This window comes from Falco peregrinus, chromosome 15 (genome assembly GCF_023634155.1).
Source record: "Falco peregrinus isolate bFalPer1 chromosome 15, bFalPer1.pri, whole genome shotgun sequence".
NCBI lineage: Eukaryota > Metazoa > Chordata > Aves > Falconiformes > Falconidae > Falco > Falco peregrinus.
Genome location: NC_073735.1, coordinates 2,440,974 through 2,461,632, shown reverse-complemented (window position 1 = coordinate 2,461,632; position 20,659 = coordinate 2,440,974). Strand labels below are relative to the sequence as shown.

The window sequence follows — 20,659 nt, the reverse complement described above, 5'->3', positions numbered from 1 at the left end:
CTTTTATGAAGTTCCTCATTTTGCAGCTTCTTGGAATTGTGTGGCATTAAGTGAATGAAACCTTAATTCACCAAGCCTTTCTAGTCCTCTCTTTAATCACAAGCAGCACAGGGCTTTAACAGTTTTCTGTTCACCAAATTTTTTTCTAAGCATAGTAAATACTGCCACTAATATTATGTAGACAGTCACCTTGGATTGCATTTCCATAACGTGAGGCACTATCGCCTTTAGTTGTGTAGCTGCTGCCTTTTTTAAAAAAAAAACAAACAAACAACAAACATTTACCAGTTAATTTCTCCCCCTCTCTTCTGGAAAAGAATCACATCACTATCTCAGGCTTCCACGAGAGCTTTTTCCTCCAGAAAACACCACAACATGTGTAGAAGGAAGATGAATGACACACTGATTTATTTCTAGAAACGTTGAGCTAATTTCGTTTTTAAGGAAAGCAAAAGCACTATGAACTACTTGAAATTAAAGATTCCTTTTTATAAGAAAATTCAAAATATCTAAAATACTTACTGGTAAACAATAATTTTAGCATAAGCTCCGACAAATTGGCAGTTCACTGTTAACTGATGTATCTCACTAGGGTGACCAAGAGACTTAATGAGTAAACTTTTTTCCTAACTATGAAAACAGTTATGTTACCTTTTTCTGCCGCAGGATGTGAACAGTAGCAGTCACAGAGCACATTGCTGAACAGTGCTAAAGATTCTCCTAATGTGTCATGTTTCGTATCATCAGATAGACTATGAATATTTCATCTGTAAAACCTCCATGGTTGTGTCTCCAGCAGCTCAAGAAGCTTCCCAGTCCTCAGCACATACCCTTTTCTCTAAGATGATGGAACGCTTCTGATAATATACCTCATTTTTTAACATCTTGCATTAGAGGCATTTTAGGGCATAGGTGAGTCTCTCTCTTTAGCTGAACCTGTCACTTAGGATTTCAGTGTCAAGAGTTTCCAGCAGAAGATCAAACTGAGTACATTCATCTTTAGAAAGGTCACAAGCTACAGCACAATCTATGCCCCACTGATCCAACAAAACCCACCAGTTTTACATTCTTTGGGGCACCAACATTTTGCTTTTCATTATTAACTAGTCTGGATGCTACCATTGACTACACAAATGTTTAGGACAAGCATTAACAGAAGACAAACAGGGTGATCTTTGACAGCTCAAGGGAAAGGGAGCTCTAGGGAAGAGCTGCAGGCATTGGGACACAGCAGCTTCCAGGACCTCCTGCACAAGCAAATTCAGCAAGGAATAACGACGAGTAAGAGATGGGTCAAACATCTTACCATCCTTGGCAGTCTGGCTTCTTTCTTCTCACACTAGGGGAGCGTATTCACATTACCACTAGTACCATCTTTACCCAGTACGAATGTCTGATGGGAAGGTGTTCAAAGAACGGAAGATGTACCCTACTTCACCTATTTCAAATGTACTGGTGCTGAGCATACACACAGTCTAAGTCAGGCAATGGCAGTGCAGGGCTCACTACTCCCAGCTTCTTCCAACAGAAGGGCAGAAGCACAGGATATCATTCCAATGCCGATCTTGGGCCAAAAAAAAGAGCAGTCCCTTAAGCCCGAGTGATCTACCCTCTCAGTTCTTGCCTCACACATCAAGCATTACATGCAGCTCCAGAGATTATTAGCAAGAGTGGCTTTAAAGTAGTAAATAATAAATTAAAGCAGATGCATTTTTGATGTGAGACTGTATGTTCATTACATGCATAGCAAAATGCTAATAGATTGTATCCACTAGTCTGCAAGGAAAGAAATATCATCATGGCTTAAAAAATTTGCACACTTTTGCACAGAGTTCATACTTTATAAAGCTGCATCAGGTAAAAAATTTTCATCATCACCTGGGTAGCAAACGATGGAGGAGCTGTCTGCATCCCTTATGAAAATCATCCTATTTATGACGTGTATAGGCCCCCAGAGCATCAAACTTGTAGGTTAGATCATCATGCTTTCGTACAAGGATCAGTTACACGGAAACTTCTGCCCCTGAGAAATGGCTTCTTCCTGCTCTTTCACCTTGAACAAAACCACATCATAGGCAAGCAAGGCTCTTACATGTCATCTCTGCTGGTTAATGACAAGAAATAAAACGGTCTCTCTTCTGCTCTCACCATCAGCCACCTAACAGCTTTTAGAGAACCAGCAGGTAAACAAACTTTACAATTACCCAGGCTGTTAAAAACTAACCAGTGATACAGAACATTTTGTAGGCTGGAGTTTCCAGATGAAAAAAGCAGCCAGCCTTCACCGGATCTGGAGCATTACAGACAGATTTCGAGTCCTAAAAGCATTTGTTTATTCACTTCGATGCTTACTGTATGCTAATGGTCACAGAGCTATTGCTCTTGCTTAGGGGCATGCAAGCAACACATGCATCACTGGAGTAAGTCAGCTGGTGCACAGTTTGCTCTCAGCTACCAGCTTTCCTTGGAAACCACTGCCATATAAACAGGCAGATATCTGGCCATATAATGAGACTAAAGGTTACCGGACTCAAAAAAAACCCCAAACCAACAACACAGCTTCAAACTGCTTGACAACAACTGAACTGGAAAGAGGGAGTGACTAGAAGCAAACTGCAATCACAGCTCTGGTGGGAACCTCATGCTGATGGCTGCCCCTTTACCAAATGAAATTTGGGAACCCGCATACTTAGTAGCATAGCTGCACTCCCAGCAGATGTTCAGCACACTGACCACACTGGGAATCTCGTTACAATAGTGCTACAATTAACCAGCAGGACTGGTCAAGCATCATCACTGTAGCTCAACCCCCAAGACAGGGCTCAGTGGAAAAGCCACTGGACAAAACGTTTCAGCCTTTACTCTAGTACAGTAGTCCCTGTTGCCCTTAAACAAGTGAAAAGTACAGTGACATCACTAGCACCTCTTACAGCAACATGATAATGAAACAGCAGCAAGAGCGAGCCAGTACTCTAGATGATTAAGTCTAAAGCAGGGGAAGGGAGACAGGCAGTATCTACCCGCTTTGCAGAAAGCCAGCTTTCTACCCAGCTATTTTAGAGCAAGGTTTCATATTCAACAGCCCCGGGGCACAGTAAGGTTTGCCCTACAGCACTAGCTGCTAATCTCTTCCAAATTAATGCTACAAAAACCTTTAGGGTTCATCACTCTTCCTGTGACTAACTCCCCACAGATTCTGCTTTCTCCGAGTTGTTTCCATGCCTGCTGAGTTTTGAAAGCCCAGTGATGACCTCTGCTTTCTGCAAACCCAGAGGCTCAGCAGAAAGCGACTGGCAAACTGGTCCCCCCCACCCCCCCACCATACCCTGGACGAGAAAGAGAAAAATTCCATTTGAAAACATCATGTATCCCACTGCAAAAGGGATAGATTTGGAGCATGCTGCATATGAAGAAAGGAGGCAGCATGCTAGCTTTGGTATGCTAATCATCCATCAACCACTTCAGCTTTTTTTCCAGTCACTGCTTCAAAAACATAACTAGAAGAGGTTATGGTAGAAATATCTTAATGATGAATAAGCAGAAAGCTGTCAGCATAGCCATGGAGATATCATGTGTACAAGAACGAACTAAGTTTTCTTATGCATTTGCACCAAAAGAAATGTCTTGGCCTCTGCCTCAAACATATTCACCATCAATAGATTCAAATTAAATCCTTCAGCTGAACAGCCATCTCCTCTCTGTTGAGCTTCAGACATGAACTTTGCAATTCTGACACTTTAGCCTTATGCTATTACAGCATAAGCTAAAACAGCACATGCCTTATGCATTATCTTTCCCATTTTCTATGCTGTAACTGAATCACTACTTGTATCACCACAGCTAAGCGAAAACCAGTTATGTTTCTCAACCAAAGAGATTATTTTCAACGTTAACATTTTGCGAGGGATTATCAAATTCCTGACGGCATGCGTTTATTGATGAAACTTCCCCAAAACTTAATAAAATGACGGACTGGCCTTACTAAAAGGGACCTCATGCAAGAAGAGTTCCTACATAATTAGAGCAGGTATTAGCAGAGGAAAAAGCACTGTCCTATAGACACTTAAGCAACACAGCAGTCAGGGAGTTTGCATCTATATCTAGTATGTTGTGCGCAGTAATGGTAAGAGACAAGTTTCCTTTTTTAATGGAAGTGCAGTACATACTTTCAGGCATAAACCCACACATACGCTGCATGGGAGTTGCAAAGCAACAGAAGAAAGATTGGCCCACACTAATCTAGTATAAGGATTTATAATGCATTAATTTATTGGAGAAACCTTTATAGTATCTTGTGTATTTTGGGCCTTCAGGAAAGGTAGATTGTTCCACTCTCCCATTAAGGCTAAACTACACTGCATGTTGTATACCCTGAATTGCACCTGCAGAGGGTTACGTATAAGGTACAGCTTTTTCTTTGTATGGCCACACAATAACTCCCTGGGCATTAATTTTCCTGTGTTGACAAACTCTTGGAGATCTTTAATTACTTGCCCCCTTTTGAGCCAAAGGGCTGAGTGACTTCAAAGTCTGGAAAGCAGTCAAAACCTGAACCCAGTCATCTTGACCTGCAGACCCAGCAACAAGGCTACTTTGTTTTTCTCTTTTCCTCATGTTTTCCCAGTATCAGCTACAGAACAAAAGATTTCAAAGAAGGTCTCAGCAGTGGCAGCAAACATCACACAATAAACACTGACAAAGGCTTGGCATCCTCACTCCCTGTCCTGATAATCCCAGCAAAGAGGTCACCTCCTCTCTCTCAAGTACCTCTTCAGGACACCTTAATAAAGTTAAGTTTTACCACCCATTCTTTCAGAACAGTCTGCCTCACTCAGAAGCAAGATCTTTTCACCGGCTCTGTATTACCTCTAGAAAATACGCAGAGGACCACCAACAAGGTCAGATCCTAGCACTGCCATTTCTAACGTGCCTACTGTTTGCACATAAGGATTAGAACTTTTGGTCTTACCCATTCCAGCCAACAGGTGAGAACGAAGTCCCAAGGAGAAGCGCACCAAGATTTCTAGGGGAACAACAGACCCTACCTACCCATTGTGGACAGGATCTTCTTGGAAACAGCGAAGGGCAAGTGACCAAAAACATACCTGCTCTCACTGTATTCTTTCTTCTCTCTCACACGCAGCCACTTCCGAAGGAGGAAGCGCTTGCGCCGTGGCGAGGCACTGGGTGTGGAGCAGTTGGACCAGGGAGCTTCCTCATCACTGGAAGGGGTGATTTCAATGGATGGAAGCTGCAGGTATTCCTTGCTGGAGGAAGGAGAATCCTGGTACCTGCTGGCCTCCAGGCTCTGCTCCTGTACATTCTTCATCCGCCTCATCTTGAAGCGCTTCCTGCGCAGGGTTGGGGTGGACGAACTGGACCAGGCACGGCCACTCTCCACCACCGGCTGCTCTGGGATTTGCAGTGCTGGGAGCTGCAGAGTTTCTGTCATGTTGGCAGCTGGCATCAGATGCCCTTTCTCCTTCTGCTCCCACCCCCCCGGCACACTAGCTCTGATCTCGGTGTAAACCACAGCTTGCCTTCCTCCTCCCTCACCCAGTCCAGCACTGCCCTCCCTCTCAAGCAGGAAACCTCATGTTCTTCATGTGCTTTCATTTAACAAACAGCAGGGTGGGGAGGGGATGTTCAGGACAGACATGCTACAAGGGAAGCCAGTTTCAAGTTTCGTTTCACCTTCCCCTCTCTACAAAACAAAGTCCCACCCCTGCCCGGTCTCTCTCAAAGCAGTAGCTTTAGCACCAAGACAAGGGTGGCCAGCTGTGCCTTGGCTCACTTTTGGCTTCCCCCACCACCCCCGGCCCCTCTTTGCCTTCTATCCTCTTTGCCTAATGTTGGCTCGGGAAAGAAATTCTCCTGGGGCTGGCGCTAGGAAACTCAGCTGTGGTCTTCTCAAGAGACGAAGCAAGTATGGAGTGGAGCGGCGTGGAGCTGCAAGGAGGTCAGAAAGAGAAACAAAGAGAGGGAGGGAAGCAACAATACTAGATAAAATCAGGAGAAAGAGTAGGAGGAGCAGTATGTTCTTTTTCTGTAGCGGGTAAGACATACGCAGGCAGCTGTTGCAACTGTAACTGCACTCTTAATCCTAAGAGACAGGGTTTATATTACCAAATACGCTGCGGCTACAAATCAACCAAATGAAAATGGGTAAGACGGGCTAACAGCGTTCGGTAAAAGCCAATTGCACAGGCTGTGCGCTCGTCCCACCCGCCTGCTCAGACAGCCCACCCGTGGCAGCAGGGAGCGAGCAAACTTGGGACTTTCAGCCTTCTGTCACAACCAGAGATCTTTTTGTCCCCGTTGCACTGCTCACAGAGAAGGCAAAGGAGAGGGACTGAGGAGCGGCTGAACAAGCAGACGCAGCAGGTAGCACCAGAACTGGGAGGCTGGTGGGGTTTTTAGCTCAGGTTCACAAGGGTGAAAGCTGATAAAAGGAGTTCTTGGAGGGCAATGCTGCTTCCAAAATGACAGTGGGTGGTGGATGGTGTCAGGTTCAGGAACCAACAAAGACACTACATAGAAACAATCAGACACGCAGAACAGATTTTTAGACCAGGAGAAAGACATACACTACATGGAAGATTCCCAGGCATTTAATACGCTAAGGAAGCTCTACCAAGGGTCAAGCACCAGGAGGAATAGCAGCCTCAGGACAAGCCTTGCAAAATTCTGGTAATGAAACCAAATTAGGAAAAAACAGTGTGACACATTCCCCATTAAGATCCCCTGAATTTCACTGAATGCTCCTGAATGAAGCTGTATTTTCAGGTGGAAAAGTGACACAGAACTTAAATTCTCTAAGGGTGCGGCTAAAATTCAGCTGTGTGAATTTCAAGCATGCTGTCAGAAAAAACCCCCACATACCTAAATCAACCCAACACAGCCTTCATTTTCATTGCTCAACTGCCTGAACCTTTTAGAGTATTAGTTTCATGTTAGAAAATATTTGTCAACCCAAATGAAAATAGTTTTTCTTGCGTAGACTGCCTCAGGTTTTTTTGAAAATAAATTTCACAAGAACTTTGAATATCAAAACATGCCATCTAGGACATGAATAACTAAACATGTCAGAAAAGGAAGATTCATAACAGCAGGAAAAAGGAGGAAGGAACCATTTCAATAGTATGTGGTGGTTTTCTTTTTTTAATCCTCAGTTGCTATGTTCTACTTTGTTGTACTGTCCTTTTTGCTCTGCTAATCCTCTAAGAAAATAGCTTGAGCAACCCCTTCAAATCAGTTTCTGGAGTTCCTGTCACTTTGGTATCTACGCATCAGCTGCACGCACACACACACAGTCAGAATGCCTTCTACAAACACCTACTTAAAGAAATAAAGTCAAATAAAACACCTTCCCCCCCCCCCCCCCAAGAGACAAAAGTCGACAGACAAAACACCAATATCCATATTTGAAGACTTGCCTGGGTAGCTGCCATCATCTCTGCCTCTCAAGGGCTGACACCTTTTCTTCCTCCTCTGCGGTAGGAAGAAACCTCAACCCAAGCATTTCAGCCACCCGTTGCCATGATTTCTGTCACACCCATTCAGGAACTACCTGTACATAATGTTACCGGCTACCTGTTTAAAACAGAAAATTAACTTTCATCTTCTTCCCGTGACATCTGGGAATCAAACCCCCACGCTATCATTCCTAAATTTTAACCAAGAGTGAGTATGTGCAACTGTGGGGGAAGGGATGAGTAGCCCTTTGGGGACTATCATAACTAAGTTCTGCTGCATGTATTAATGAGCTTGATCTCCTGTGGAATCTTTTAGCAACTAGACAGGATTCTCATTTAATTTCAGAAGCAAGTGCAAATATTCTTATTTGTTTGCACTTCTGCAGGCTTTCTTTAGTAATAAATTGCACAGTGGATATTGCAAACCCTCCAAGTCCCCACAGACATTATCTAATTAATCAACAAGAGATTCATACTACATTGCTCTGGGCAACAGTCACATTTGGCAATCATTTTCTTGGACAAGCTAAAACTGGCCCTTTCACCAGTCTGCTTTTTGTTGCTTGCCATGGCCATCCCAGGACAATTTCTTCACCCTCAGCCTCCTCTCACTGAACACTAGTGGAACTCACTTCAGCAAGACAGGGGATCCTTTCCCACCCCCTTCATGCACACAAAACTGAAATTAATTCTCAGGCTGTGCCACGAGAATCCTTCCACTTAGGACAGGGTACAATGCAGGGGGACTATCCCTTTAATTCCAAGTACTTCACCGATTAGTAAGCCACACTTATTTGCTCTCCAACATTCTCGGCACATTTTTATTTTGGAGACAGGATGCCCACCACCTGTCTGATGCTCTTAGGAAAAAAAAAAAAAAAAAAAAAGCAGCAGCAATGTAACAAGAGAGACAGCTCAAACACCTGACCCACAAAGTGAAAAATACCAGCCATGATCAAGCACTATTTCTGTACAAATTGCGACAGTACAATTTGACTGCTTCCATGCGAGCCTGTGTGTTGCTAGATCCTTGTTTAATGACTACCCTTGCAGTTTAAGGATCTGCCTAGATGGATTTACTAAAGCAGCAAATTGTTGCCAGTGCTTCAGGTTGATCAACAACCTCTCTGCCTTTCTCCCACTGAAACATTCTGGGGTTTCCAGTACCCTCACAAGAGGGCTTATGGACTAAGCAAGAGGAAAGAAAAACCCCTTTTCCCTGAATGAAGACACGAGCTAATGCCAACCCAGATTCTTTGGCAGTTCTTTCCATAATAGCTTTCCCATGTGTTTAAGGGACAGCAAAATGTCATCCCTGATAAATGAACAGAGGTAGATGGCACTGAAAGAAAACAATTTATTAATTAAAAGCCGTTATTTTTAAATACAGGAAATAGATACAACTTATTCAGAAAACTAAGAGTCACTCATATGCACAACAGCTAGCTACAGAAGCTCTGTCAGTTCAGGCAAGGAGATTGCCGCCCTCACAGACTTGAAGAAATTCAAGCCGTGGCTTCCCAAACTCCCCCTTCGTTCAACGGCACAGTTCACTTGCTTTCCTTTCTGCGGACACGGTCCAAAGTGGCTGCTTCGGCATGAGAAACGTGCCATGCCTACACACAGCAGCCTCTGCTAGGTCAAACCCCTGATTTTTCAGATCCCAGAACTTGTATGTTTCTTTTGTCTGTGAAAATTCTGGAGTTATTTTGTGAGTTTAGGTGAAAAACTGATACATTTATCTGCCCGTACTTTTGCATTCCAACGGCCTTCTGCAAGAACAGTCATTTTATCCTTGGTACTGGAACACTTCCTGACGCTAGGTCTTCAGCCATCCTTCAGTCCTCACATGTTAAATTAGAATGAGGTCTATTACAATGTGACATATGATGACTTGTGGATACATGTAAGGGGCATGTATTGGCTGACCATTGTTACTTCCCTACGGATCTGTCCCTTTAAATCACACGCTACCAGCCAGCAGTTGCTATCATTTGAACACACACACAGTCAATTTTTTTTTTTTTTTTGGATATGTGATACTGGATACCTGCACGTGTTGTTCTGTGAAACCCAAGGACTATGTTACAAGACAGATGACAAATTTCACAGGCTACAGGGCAAGAAATATCAGCAACAGGCTGATACTCCAGTGTAACACAAAGCAAGATGGAGGCAATCCTGCGGTCATGCATTCCCCAATTCTTCCCTGCTCAGTACAGTATTTATTCAGCACTGCCCACAACCTCTTCCAGAAGCAGCCCAGTTCAGAAAGCAGTCTTGCACATTGTTTAATGACCACAAATCCTGACTGTTTGGGTTCAGCACTGTCTCAGCACCTCTTCCTTTATCTCCCAAAAACACGCTGTGAAGGAACATAAACATGTTCTTACCCCAAAGGACTCAGAATGTCTCTTCCAGCCCACGTGACCAAATAGAACAGAGAACACTTTTGGCTGTAGTTTGAATAAAAATAATTAAAAGTGCTTTCAATGAAGTCTCCAGTCAGTGAGAAATCAGCTTTTGGATAAATTACATAAACTGGCCTCTGGCAGAAGATTTTAACATGTCTGATATCTTGGTCAATAATTATTGGCCTCTGAATTAAAATACAGGCATATACGTACTTACAGCCTACACGTGCTATATGCATTACAGAAGGTTACACAATCCAAAAGCTAGGAGTGGTAACTCAACTCCTTCCAGAATCACACCACTCATCACCAACAGTGTGAATAAAAACATGGGACAGAAAGGGGTTGCAGTAGGCTGAGCCCCATTGTGTCCAATCTCTTACCAAGACCAAACAGCACTTGTGGAATTTATGTTTCTTACTTATTAGCCACGGGCCATTTTAACAACACTTGAAAAGGCCAATTCCAAAAGGGCTTTCTGCTTAGAGATTAACCTATAATCTGTTTGTCTTCCCTTCCAAAGAAGTAATTCTCATGTCAGCAATAATCATTAAAGACTTCAGTCTGAATTCTTACTAACAGAGTACCACACTTGACTAGGCATTTAAATTTTGGCCTCATACATAGTAGCTATCCCCAGATTCTTCAGATACCATCAGAATTCCAGAAATTGTCAAGCATCATTCAAATAGCCCAGCACATTACATATTTTTTCAGCATTAGGACAATACTTTCACAGTTAATTTCTTCAGCTAGTGCTCTTCCTCCAAATTGAAGGGGACAGCTGAGCCAAAGATAGCAAAACAAATTAGATAGTGTCATGACTTTGCAATAATTATTAATCAGAAGATGGCAGCAGAGCAAAGGTTCCAGGACCTTTTTCCCAGCTTGTACTTTCTTTACAGTTTAGAACTCAAGTGAATTATTTGACATTGTCTATTTACACTGCTCAAGACTCTCACTTGAGCATCAGAAAGGGAAGTTTGTTTCTTCTCATAAATCTAATGGAGGGGATCTAGGGTAGATCAATTAAAATCGGTCCCTCACAAAACACAGAGCTACCTGTTAAAATGAATTTCCATAGGAGCCTGGCATTTGGTTTGCACTATATACATTATGCATGAAGAAGCAAGGGGATTCTCTCCAAATTCCTTGGAGTCCCTCTACCTGTGCAGCACTTGCCTAACGCGTCACAGCTCACAGTACACACCATTAACCACAGAGAACAAGCTTAAGTACAAAAGGTCTCCGAACAGTACATTCTTCCCTATCCAGCTAAAATATCTACTTCCCTAGCTCAGGTCAGTCAAGTTTGCTGCATTTAACCTAAACCTGCACAGAGAAACATGCATACCAGCTGAAGGGCCCCAAGCACACTGGAAAAAACTTCACTATTTGGGAAGATAAAACCCACTGCCTACACCGCTGTGAAACTTAGTTCTCATTAAAATTTTTAATATGCTTAAATTTTATCCGCCCCAAGAGCGGCAAAATTAAGATTAAAATAAATTCTTGCTTCCTTCTGCTAAACCACATGCAAGAAGCAGAGAGCTCGATTCCAAATCACACCCTCACAAGTGTTCAGCATAGCAGTAATTAGGCCTTGTAGCGTTTGTGAGCAACCCAGCCAATACTCACTCAAGCACAAGGGGCTAAAGTCAGACTCTCGACCAAGAGCAGGGGTGAACAAAGAGGTTCTGCACTGCTCACCAGAAGATAATTCTTCTCCCAGGTTCACACATACATAGTCTCACAGGTATTGCAACGGACACACCTACCCTCTGAAAAAAACCCAAACATTTTGGTTTACTGTGATATGTTCATCACAAAACAGTTTCAGTAAAAGCTTAACTCTTTCCCATCTTCAGTTTAGCCACCAAAAATTAGGCAAGTGGCTTAAGTCCCAGCACAATGCTTTTGGAATTAGCATCAATTGTGGGTTTTGGACAAATAACTGAAACAGCCCCTTTCCCTCCAATACCAAAAATCAGCACCTAGCAGACAATTCTGAAGAAAAGCACAATATCTACATAGAAAGCATGAAGAAACTTCCACAGATCAAAATCCCCTCTGAAGCAAGCACAGACCTCAAAATACAAGCTGTTACTGGTTGAAGGGGGGGGGGGGCGGGGCAATAGGCAATATAACAGCATTCATAAGGACAAGGCAAAGTACAAGAACAGCAACATTTTGGTATTTACTTCCATTCTGCACCTGAACAAAACAAAAAAACTTTCTAACAAAATTAAAAAAGAAGGAATGACATTTCGTTAAAGAATACCCTACAGTCCAGCGGCTGAGGCTCTCAAGATCAATAATTTTCTTCTCATTCAAGGAACATGCAGCTAATTACTTGTACAAAAAGCAGTCAGTCTGGAAAAGGATGGCTTTTCCTAATGAAAACAGCTTAGGGACATGAATCTCAAATGCCTACAACACATGTGGTGCCCTTCCCATAAGTAGGGGTTCTGTAGATCTGTTTCCCACCTGGGCCGTTGTTTTATCTCAGAAAGGAAAACACCAAATGCTTTGGCAAGTACTATACTGTCCTTTCTAGGATGGCCAGACTCAAATTAAATTTCTATCTGGCTAAAAGCAGCGATTCCCAGCTCATGATTGATACAGGAAATACAGGAATCTAGAACTACACCTAAAGAGAATGAATGATACTGTTACCCATAGATCATTATTTCGTATCAACAGCACGGTTGGAAGTAGAAGTTTTAAGTATTTCTGCTTTCTATCTTATATTTAGGACAACTAAAACCAATTCTGAAATATTGTCATCTCCTCCCATATTTCTTTATGGAATAGCAAGAAGCAGAATATTTCTTCATCCAACAAAAATACTGAGGAAAGGAATGCCTTCCAAAAAAAGATTGTCTTGTCTTATTCTGCAAAAGGCTAAATGGAAACCACCAAAACTAGCTCTGAACTCCCAAGAGCCACTAAAATGACAGTAGAACAGAAAAGGTTCTTTCCTATGATTAGTAAATTTTATAATAAGCCTATAGAAATTGTTTTATAAATACTGTTCCTGCCCATCACCTCAATTATCCACAACTGCAGCAGCAAGGCTGACAGAGCCCATTCTTTCAATTAGGCAAATGCCTGAAGACAACTGCCATTTTTCTTCATGATCTGGGCACACGCTATTTGGGAAATATTTCATGGACAATTGAAAAACCATCTCCTCCATCTGGCTTTGCCATTCACACTTACAATGCTGCACTTGCTGCAATGAAAATGAAGCCAGCCACGTGCATTTCTTCCTCCCTAGCACATACTCAACATACACATATCATATGATACAGACACAAATCTCTCCCGATTGATGTGCATTACATGCCATAAATGTGAGGCATTAAATATGCACAGACTATAAAACTCGTACCCATGTTTCTTGTTTGCATAACAGAGCGCATATCAGTAGGTCGAGATTATGGTAAACGAGCATGGAAGAGCTCAGATCACAAAGTACAGTCACATGCAGCATCACCAAGTACGCGCCACATTTGTAATGTATAAACCAGAATGCATTGGCTATGCCCCTCAGGCAGAAGTTTTATCCAAGTATGCATGCATAGGTGTGAAACCACTGATAAATACCTCTGCAACACACCAAGGAGTGTAGCAGATCCTGTATATCTTAGAAATAGTCGTTACAGCTATTGCCCAAATGTGACAAACGCCACCCTCCTAGTCACATCATCCCAGCAGCAATCTGTCACTACATTTTCATTTACTAAGGCCAGCGATGTCTTTGCTGCAACACAGTATGTTACGCTGCTAATATAGGTTATAAATAAGCTAAATATACATACACACAATTTCAAGTGCCACAGAATCTCTCACTGACCTAGTTCCAAACAGTTGGTGAGGATCATCGAGCTAATGGTCATCTCTTAATGAGATAGCTTAGAACTGTCAAGTAATATTGCAATCACTAGAAGTCTGCTTCCCATATTTTCCCTTAAAATTATCATTATTATGCTTTTGTGAAACTCTCCAGGAAAGCAAGGTCAAACTGCAGAGGCATTCAATCAAGGTCAGAGTCAAGTGCTTTGAGGGGAAGCTTACGTTAACAATGCCCAGCCAGCACTCTATTTCATCTATCCCCAGAGCTACAAATACCAGTAAATGGCCATAAACGTTGTTTGCCTTTTAATAGATAAAGTAGCAACAGAAGCAAACAGGTGACAGTTCTTCAGCTGTTGGGGTTTTTAAGTAACGTTGCACAATCATTATTTTTATATACCAATATTTTAATCCAGCAAGCACCAAGAGGTTTCATCTGTGATCAGAGGGGTTTGCACCACACATCACCTTTTCTACCCTGTAAATAGTGTCTCAGCAATTCTCCCAGGATTGCAACCAGCATAACAGTCTTCTATAAGCAGAACTATCTGAAAAAGCTTTGTTTTCCCCTAAAACCAGGGAGATTAGGCATGAGCTAGTCAGACTGTTGCTGAGACTGGATATCAGGGTTCCTGCATTACAGTCCTACTTTTCTCTTTTGTCCTTCAGAGAAAGCAGTTTCACATTTTCATTCAATTTGCTTTCAGATAAAATTGAGATTAAGATAACTGCCCGAAGCATTGGAACTGTGTAAGTTAAGAGTACATAAAGCAATAGCAATCTTCAACAGACATTCAAAGCGTACAGTCCAAGAGATCTGAAGAGTTCATCTGAGATACACAAGCTGAAAATTCCATGTTCTGTCACCAACAAGGGCAACCGCATTGCAAAACAAGCATCCATTTCAAGGTGGTGAATAGAAAAATAAGTAGTTTGTTATTATTTCCCTCTTCCTGATCAGAGATAAAGCATGCATTGGAATCCAGCTGCTTGTGAACTAGAAAACTGTTTTTCTGAAAATTATTAATTCACAAGTATAACAATCTTACTGTCCTAGGGTTTTTTTTCCTTTATGAAATTTAGGCGTGGGGGTGCCACTACTATTTGCTGAGCTTTAATTCTCAGTCAGCATCTGCAGCTATATTATGATGTGTGATGTCAATTTCTCTCCTACCATGTCTGAAATATAACTCAGAAGAAGTTGTGAGCAGCAGGGAAAATATTCTCAAAGTAAACATAACACTACTGACTACTTCAATAACACACCCTCTGCTGTTTGTCTCTGCTTTTTCTTTGCAGCTCCTACCAAATTTCACCACCCCTGCTGCATGCTTACTACAACCTCCAGTCATGTGTGAGTTCCAAAATGCAAGCACGCAAATTTATGTTCAAAGTCTTGGTCTCCTTAAACCAAGGGCCAAAATGACTGCAACACTGCATGCAATACTGTCTAGTTGAAAAGAAGAAAACCAGATAACTTGAACATCAAGATTAGCTACACATAAAAGCACCAGAAGACACAAGCTACCTGATACACGGGCTATGTGCTTTCTCCAAATGGGGCTTTCTCACCTAAATAATTTTTAGAAAAGATAGCATCTTAAATTCACATTACAGGTCCGTTTGCCTCACTGTCTGAACTGTGATTTAAGCAGAGCATTTACAATGGATCACTTGTTCAGCATGAGATTTCTTGGATGTGTCATGAATCCTTAAAACATGATGCATTTTACACTTGGTCCAGGATCCTCCTCCTGCCTTCCAAAGCCCACAGCCCCACAGATTCTCTGAAGGCCAAGTATGGCAGAAATAAAACCCTTTACCAACGGGACCCTGCTGCTCTCTGGTGGCAAGAAGCTGCGGGCAGCGTGTAACAGCCTGGTTGTACTACACTGTCAGTTTGCTTTTAAAACGGTTCCTTGGCTGCAAAATACTGTTAAATACAGGTACACAGGAATTACTGTTAACACAACATTGCAAGTGTTTGAACTTGAAATGGCACCAAATGTTGCCAGACACTTTCCATCTAAGTGCTACTCTCTTGCGAAGAGCCCATAAATTCATAAGCCATCTGCAAAAAAATAAATCTCTAGCTCAAAGGAGTCTGTCAGCCACTTCATTGGACAACAGCAGAAAGCCCAGGGGTGCAGCAGAGCTTGAGGTGAGCCAGACATGTCACCTTAAGCCACAGAATACCCCATTCTCCAAGAGCTGGCAGCTCTGAGTACCTATTAACCCTATTCACCTGCTTTGGGAACTCCATTTGAGCTCCTCAGCACTGGAGCTCCTTCATAAGCTAAAAGGTTTTCCTTCCAACACTCCAGTTGCACATCTTATGTCCTTCCATTACCAGCGATCTCAATGCTCATACAGCAACTAAGGATCTTCACATGGTTCTCGCCTCAGAGTACAAGATATCGTGAGGTTGTCAGATGCACTCGAAAGACCAAAGGTTATGAATAGGCACTAGCAGACCAAGGACCGAACTGACTGATCGTATCTCCTCCTACTATGCCAAGTATCCCAGCTCAGACTGGGACCTTTGATTATTTTTTTTTCTGGTTCTGAGGGTTATTCTGAGAAAATCTTCAGGAAAAAAGCCTCCTCCTGGGCAGACATTCTAAAGAAAAGCTGGAGGACATAGCTGAGGCCAGATGGGTTTTGCTAGGCAGGTGTGCAAGATGTGCTACATACTGTTTGCTGAAGAACAATTTAATCTTTGGTATAAACTAATGAAGTCAAAGAAATTACACCAGGAAAGACTCTGTTCTAGATTTTATCTTCTTCCCCCACTACCTTTTAGAGTTAAAATGATTTCTTTTTTTCCCCAAATTTAATTCTACAGAGATCTAACAGTAGGCTTGATTATACTTTTCCCCCCTCAGTAAGCTTCTTTCATTTCAGAAAACAGAGGCAAAAAACCCTCCCCAAAATATATCAATTTTAACCCAAAAATGGGTGTGGGCATGTGTGTGTCAAAAAAACCCCACCAACTTAAAGGCAAAGTTAACTCAAGCCTTTAAATTCAGTGTTTGCTACAGACTAGCTAAATCATCTTTTGCTAATCACTTTCACTGAATCAGATCTTTCAGAGGTGTCTGAATTTCCTATTTTGCCCAGTCCATTGAATTTTGAAATCAAGGGCTCCTTTCTTAAAGCAGACTTTTTCTGGATGTTAAAATACTAATTGCTGATAATTTTAGAAGTGCATATAAAGTAGGAGGGACATAGGGAAGGCGTGTGGATGTGGGGGTAGGAATAGTGTCATTCCAAGACATTTCTAATTTGAACTTTTTGTCTGTCTTGAAAAGGTCTACGGTTGGTTTGTGGCGTGGTAATTTCTACCTAAAGTTATGCATTACATTTTAAAGACTGAACTAACAACTTACAAACAGAACAACATCTTATTCTCAGGGTCAAGTTCCAGCTGTAGCGACAGGTAGGGAGAAAAGCCAATTTCAACGAACGGTATCACTGCATTTGGTACAGAATTGGAAAGGCAGAGATGAAAACTTTGAACTGTGAATTTAGTTTTCAAAGTTCTGACCCTTATTTACAAAATTATTCAGCCCAGACTCAGAATTTGAGTCAACAGCCTCTGCAGGAATGAATACTTAGTTCCTTGCAGGATCTTTCCATTAGTTATAAATATATCTGCCATTCATTCTTGCCTGCATGCAATTTTACTCCCACTTCTTCCCAGCCAACCAGTATTAGATACAAGCAAACAATGACACTCATTAAATTATTTTTGTAAATTATATTTCTGGGCCTTTCATCAGTTTGCCTAGAGCTAAACTGCACAATGACACCTTTATGAAGTTGTAATCAAAAAGCCCAGATTAAATGGAAAAGAAAAAGCCCTGGTAAGCAGAAGCTCAGTGAGGCATGAGATAAATGTCTGTCCTTAATACATTGGAATCTGGCAATTGCCTACTTTGGATGAATCAGTGTCCCTGATGGGAATAAGGTCTAGTAATTAAATTTAAGGCACAGAGCTTATTTAAGTGGTTGATCTGGATCTAAAATAACCAATAGGCTTTGTAATTAGGCGTAGTTAAAAAGGCACAGATAGCAGTACAATAACTGCCAATTGCCCAATGCAATTCCTGAAGAGTTGTCCAAGTGAAGCTTTTTATTTAAATACTGTGTACCAAGAAAGCAATAAATCTCTTCCCATCTTTTTGGGACAGAGCTTGGGGACCTGTTGATCTTCATTCTCTTCTTCTATAACTTAGTCTGCCTCCAAAGAGAATGATCCTAAATGTCATCCCTGACCTAAGAGATTGGACCTGTTGCATCTTCAATCTTTATGTATAGACATGCAATCATCTCCCAAGTCACACTGTGTTTAAGTTTTCCCTTAGTTTAAGCATGTTGGAAAGCAGCTCATGAGCTTCAAGCATTTGCCTAGACCACTGTGTAGAATTACCATTAGAATCCCAGTGAAAGTCTGCAGATAGAGAATTAAGCTTTTGTCTCCAGTACACCACAAGTAATTAATACTTCCACCAGCTTTTACCTAATAAAGACAGCAAAGAAAGTGATAGATCTGTGCTCATACACTTTGCTTCTGCAGTGCCATAGTTCAATAGGATTTTCAGATATCCTTAACTGTTTAGAACTAACTTTCACCAACTTTCAGTGAAATTTGCACTCCCATACCCAGCAGGTTTTTAGGATGAGAATTGCTAACGCACCTTGTGCTCAGTGGAATAGTGCTGTGCACGAGTTGTTACTCCATTTTTCCAGACTTAGATGGACAGGCAAATCAGGTATGAAATACCTACACAGTGAGCTGTATGCCTGAGACATAGAAATACATTTAACAGCTCAGATCAAAATGATGTGCCCACTTAGTTTAAAATATAGAGCACTTAATGAGGCAGAAGCCCAGACAGACGGATGAGCAGGCTGAGTCTCTCCCCCTCAAGAAGTGAGGATTCAACAGCATCTGCTTGAGACATCCAGAAGGTTCCTGTCACACAAATAAAAATAATCATCATCTGTCAGTCTCAAATCACTTAAGCATACTCAGATACACAAAGAACTGAGATTCTCAGCTCTAAGAAAACCAGCTCTTCTCCAGAGGAGTTGCACCAAACTCGTGAACATACAAGTCAGCGCTGACCTTGGAGTAGGGAATCTGTACCTCATGTCACTGCTGGCTGCTATTTCCCCACATAAAACTCGAGGGCAGATGAAGGAATTAGATGTTTACTGAAGTCAGCATGGTACGAACACACTTTCTCAGCAGGCGCTTACAAAAGCCATTTTCTCAAATGAACCTGTGCCAAAAAAATTTTCTTGCTCAGGCTCCAAGCACGTGTAAAACTAAGCAATGACCATTTGTGGTGATTCACATTTTGGACTTCCCACTTGAGTCATGGTAACGTTGAATGCGTCAGGATAAATATATTATCTTCTGCCCTCCTAGGTATGTTCTTCCTTACTCTATGTGAAGCTTTTACATAAAATATTTCGGTGCTGTTGCACCGTGTTTTAGAACAGCTCATATCTTAATAGTAATGGATATTCACACTCTCACTCTCCCCTATTTTCCCCATACTCTAATATTTGTCCAGTGAAACCTTTCAGTAAGAAGTAGTGCCAAAATACATAGCCACCATCAAATTTACTTTTTTTAAAGCTGCTCCCAAGTATAAGTCTTATCATCATCACCATCTACTACAAAGTCAGATTATTTTTTTTGTCTAAAACTTTAGGAAAAGTTTGCCCCTGGCCCAGACATTTGCAATGCGATTCTTCAACCCTTTGATTTAAGGAGTTCCAGTCCAGGGAGCTTAGGTTCAGACACTACACAGCGGAACACAGTTCATTGTTAACTTGCAAGAAGGGTAGATCCCAAAAGGTGAAAACAAACTGTACCCCTACATTAGCTTGGTACTGGTTATTCATATATACATACCTGTATGTATATTTATATGCATATATATACACACATATATATGTATATAAATGTGTGTATATATATATACACACACATTTATATACATATAAACGTACTTTGACATTTTAACTTTACTCGCAGTCGACACTCCCATTTATGTCGCAGTTCAACAAATGTATGAAGCATTCAGTGATGTACTTGCCCTTCGCATGTGCGATACATTCCAACCAAGGCTGATTAATTCAGTCAGGACAAAACAACAAGTGAAATTATATTTCTCCAAAGACCGTCACACCAAGACCACTTCTGACACTTGATGTGCATCCTTTTACAACCAACGTGATCCGCCTATTACGGGCCAACAAGAACCACAACAGAAAGCATAAATTTTGTGCATAGCTCTGTCTCTGCTTACCCTATGTCCTTGGTCAAATCTTTCCCATAAGCTTTTAAACAATGTAGAAAGTGATACTTACCTCTCCCAGGTAAATAATTTCAGGGGTCCAGAACCAAACTAAACCCAAGCTAAATATAAGTAGAAAGGAGACCAAGATCCATTATTTTACTCAAATAGGCCACCGATAAGCCAGAAGATGCAAACATCAATGTAAGTAACCACCAAAGGCTTGTATGAATTCACATTCCTTAGATCCCTTCACACTTCTGACCAATTCCATCTATCTCAAGAATTACTCACCCCTTACCTTACTTTTGAGGATAAGAGCATCTAACATTCATATAAATACAATTCTACTACAGACTGATATTTATAGTATGCACAACAATATTTAAGTCATTTCACCTCTATGTCACCGATTAAGAATCGGTGTTTTACAAAATTAACCTACATTACATTGCAATGCTTTTTCTGTATGACACTTTGACAATCCAGTTCCTCTAGTGAATTCCTCCGCATTTATTGCATTTTCCTTCACAGATACATCAAGAAAGCTGTTATTGTTCCATAGATCCTCACATGAGAAAAAACATAAGCTACAATC

At 41.5% G+C, this 20,659-nt stretch overlaps 1 protein-coding gene across 6 annotated transcripts in view; it reads right to left on the bottom strand.

Annotated features, from left to right (window-relative positions):
- The window catches only part of GRAMD1B (GRAM domain containing 1B), a 141,661-nt gene that overhangs the window by 99,909 nt on the left and 21,093 nt on the right, over positions 1–20,659 (bottom strand). For 2 of the 6 annotated variants that reach the window (XM_055819249.1, XM_055819250.1), the window contains exon 1: positions 5,106–5,601. The exons of 1 other annotated variant lie outside the window; for it this stretch is intronic. In XM_055819249.1, the coding sequence (XP_055675224.1) occupies positions 5,106–5,467 (362 nt within the window). In that variant the 5' untranslated portion in view covers positions 5,468–5,601. Of the gene's footprint in view, positions 1–5,105; positions 5,603–20,659 lie in introns of those variants that run through there. 3 more of the 6 variants (XM_027785455.2, XM_055819251.1, XM_027785460.2) reach the window with 3 other exon arrangements.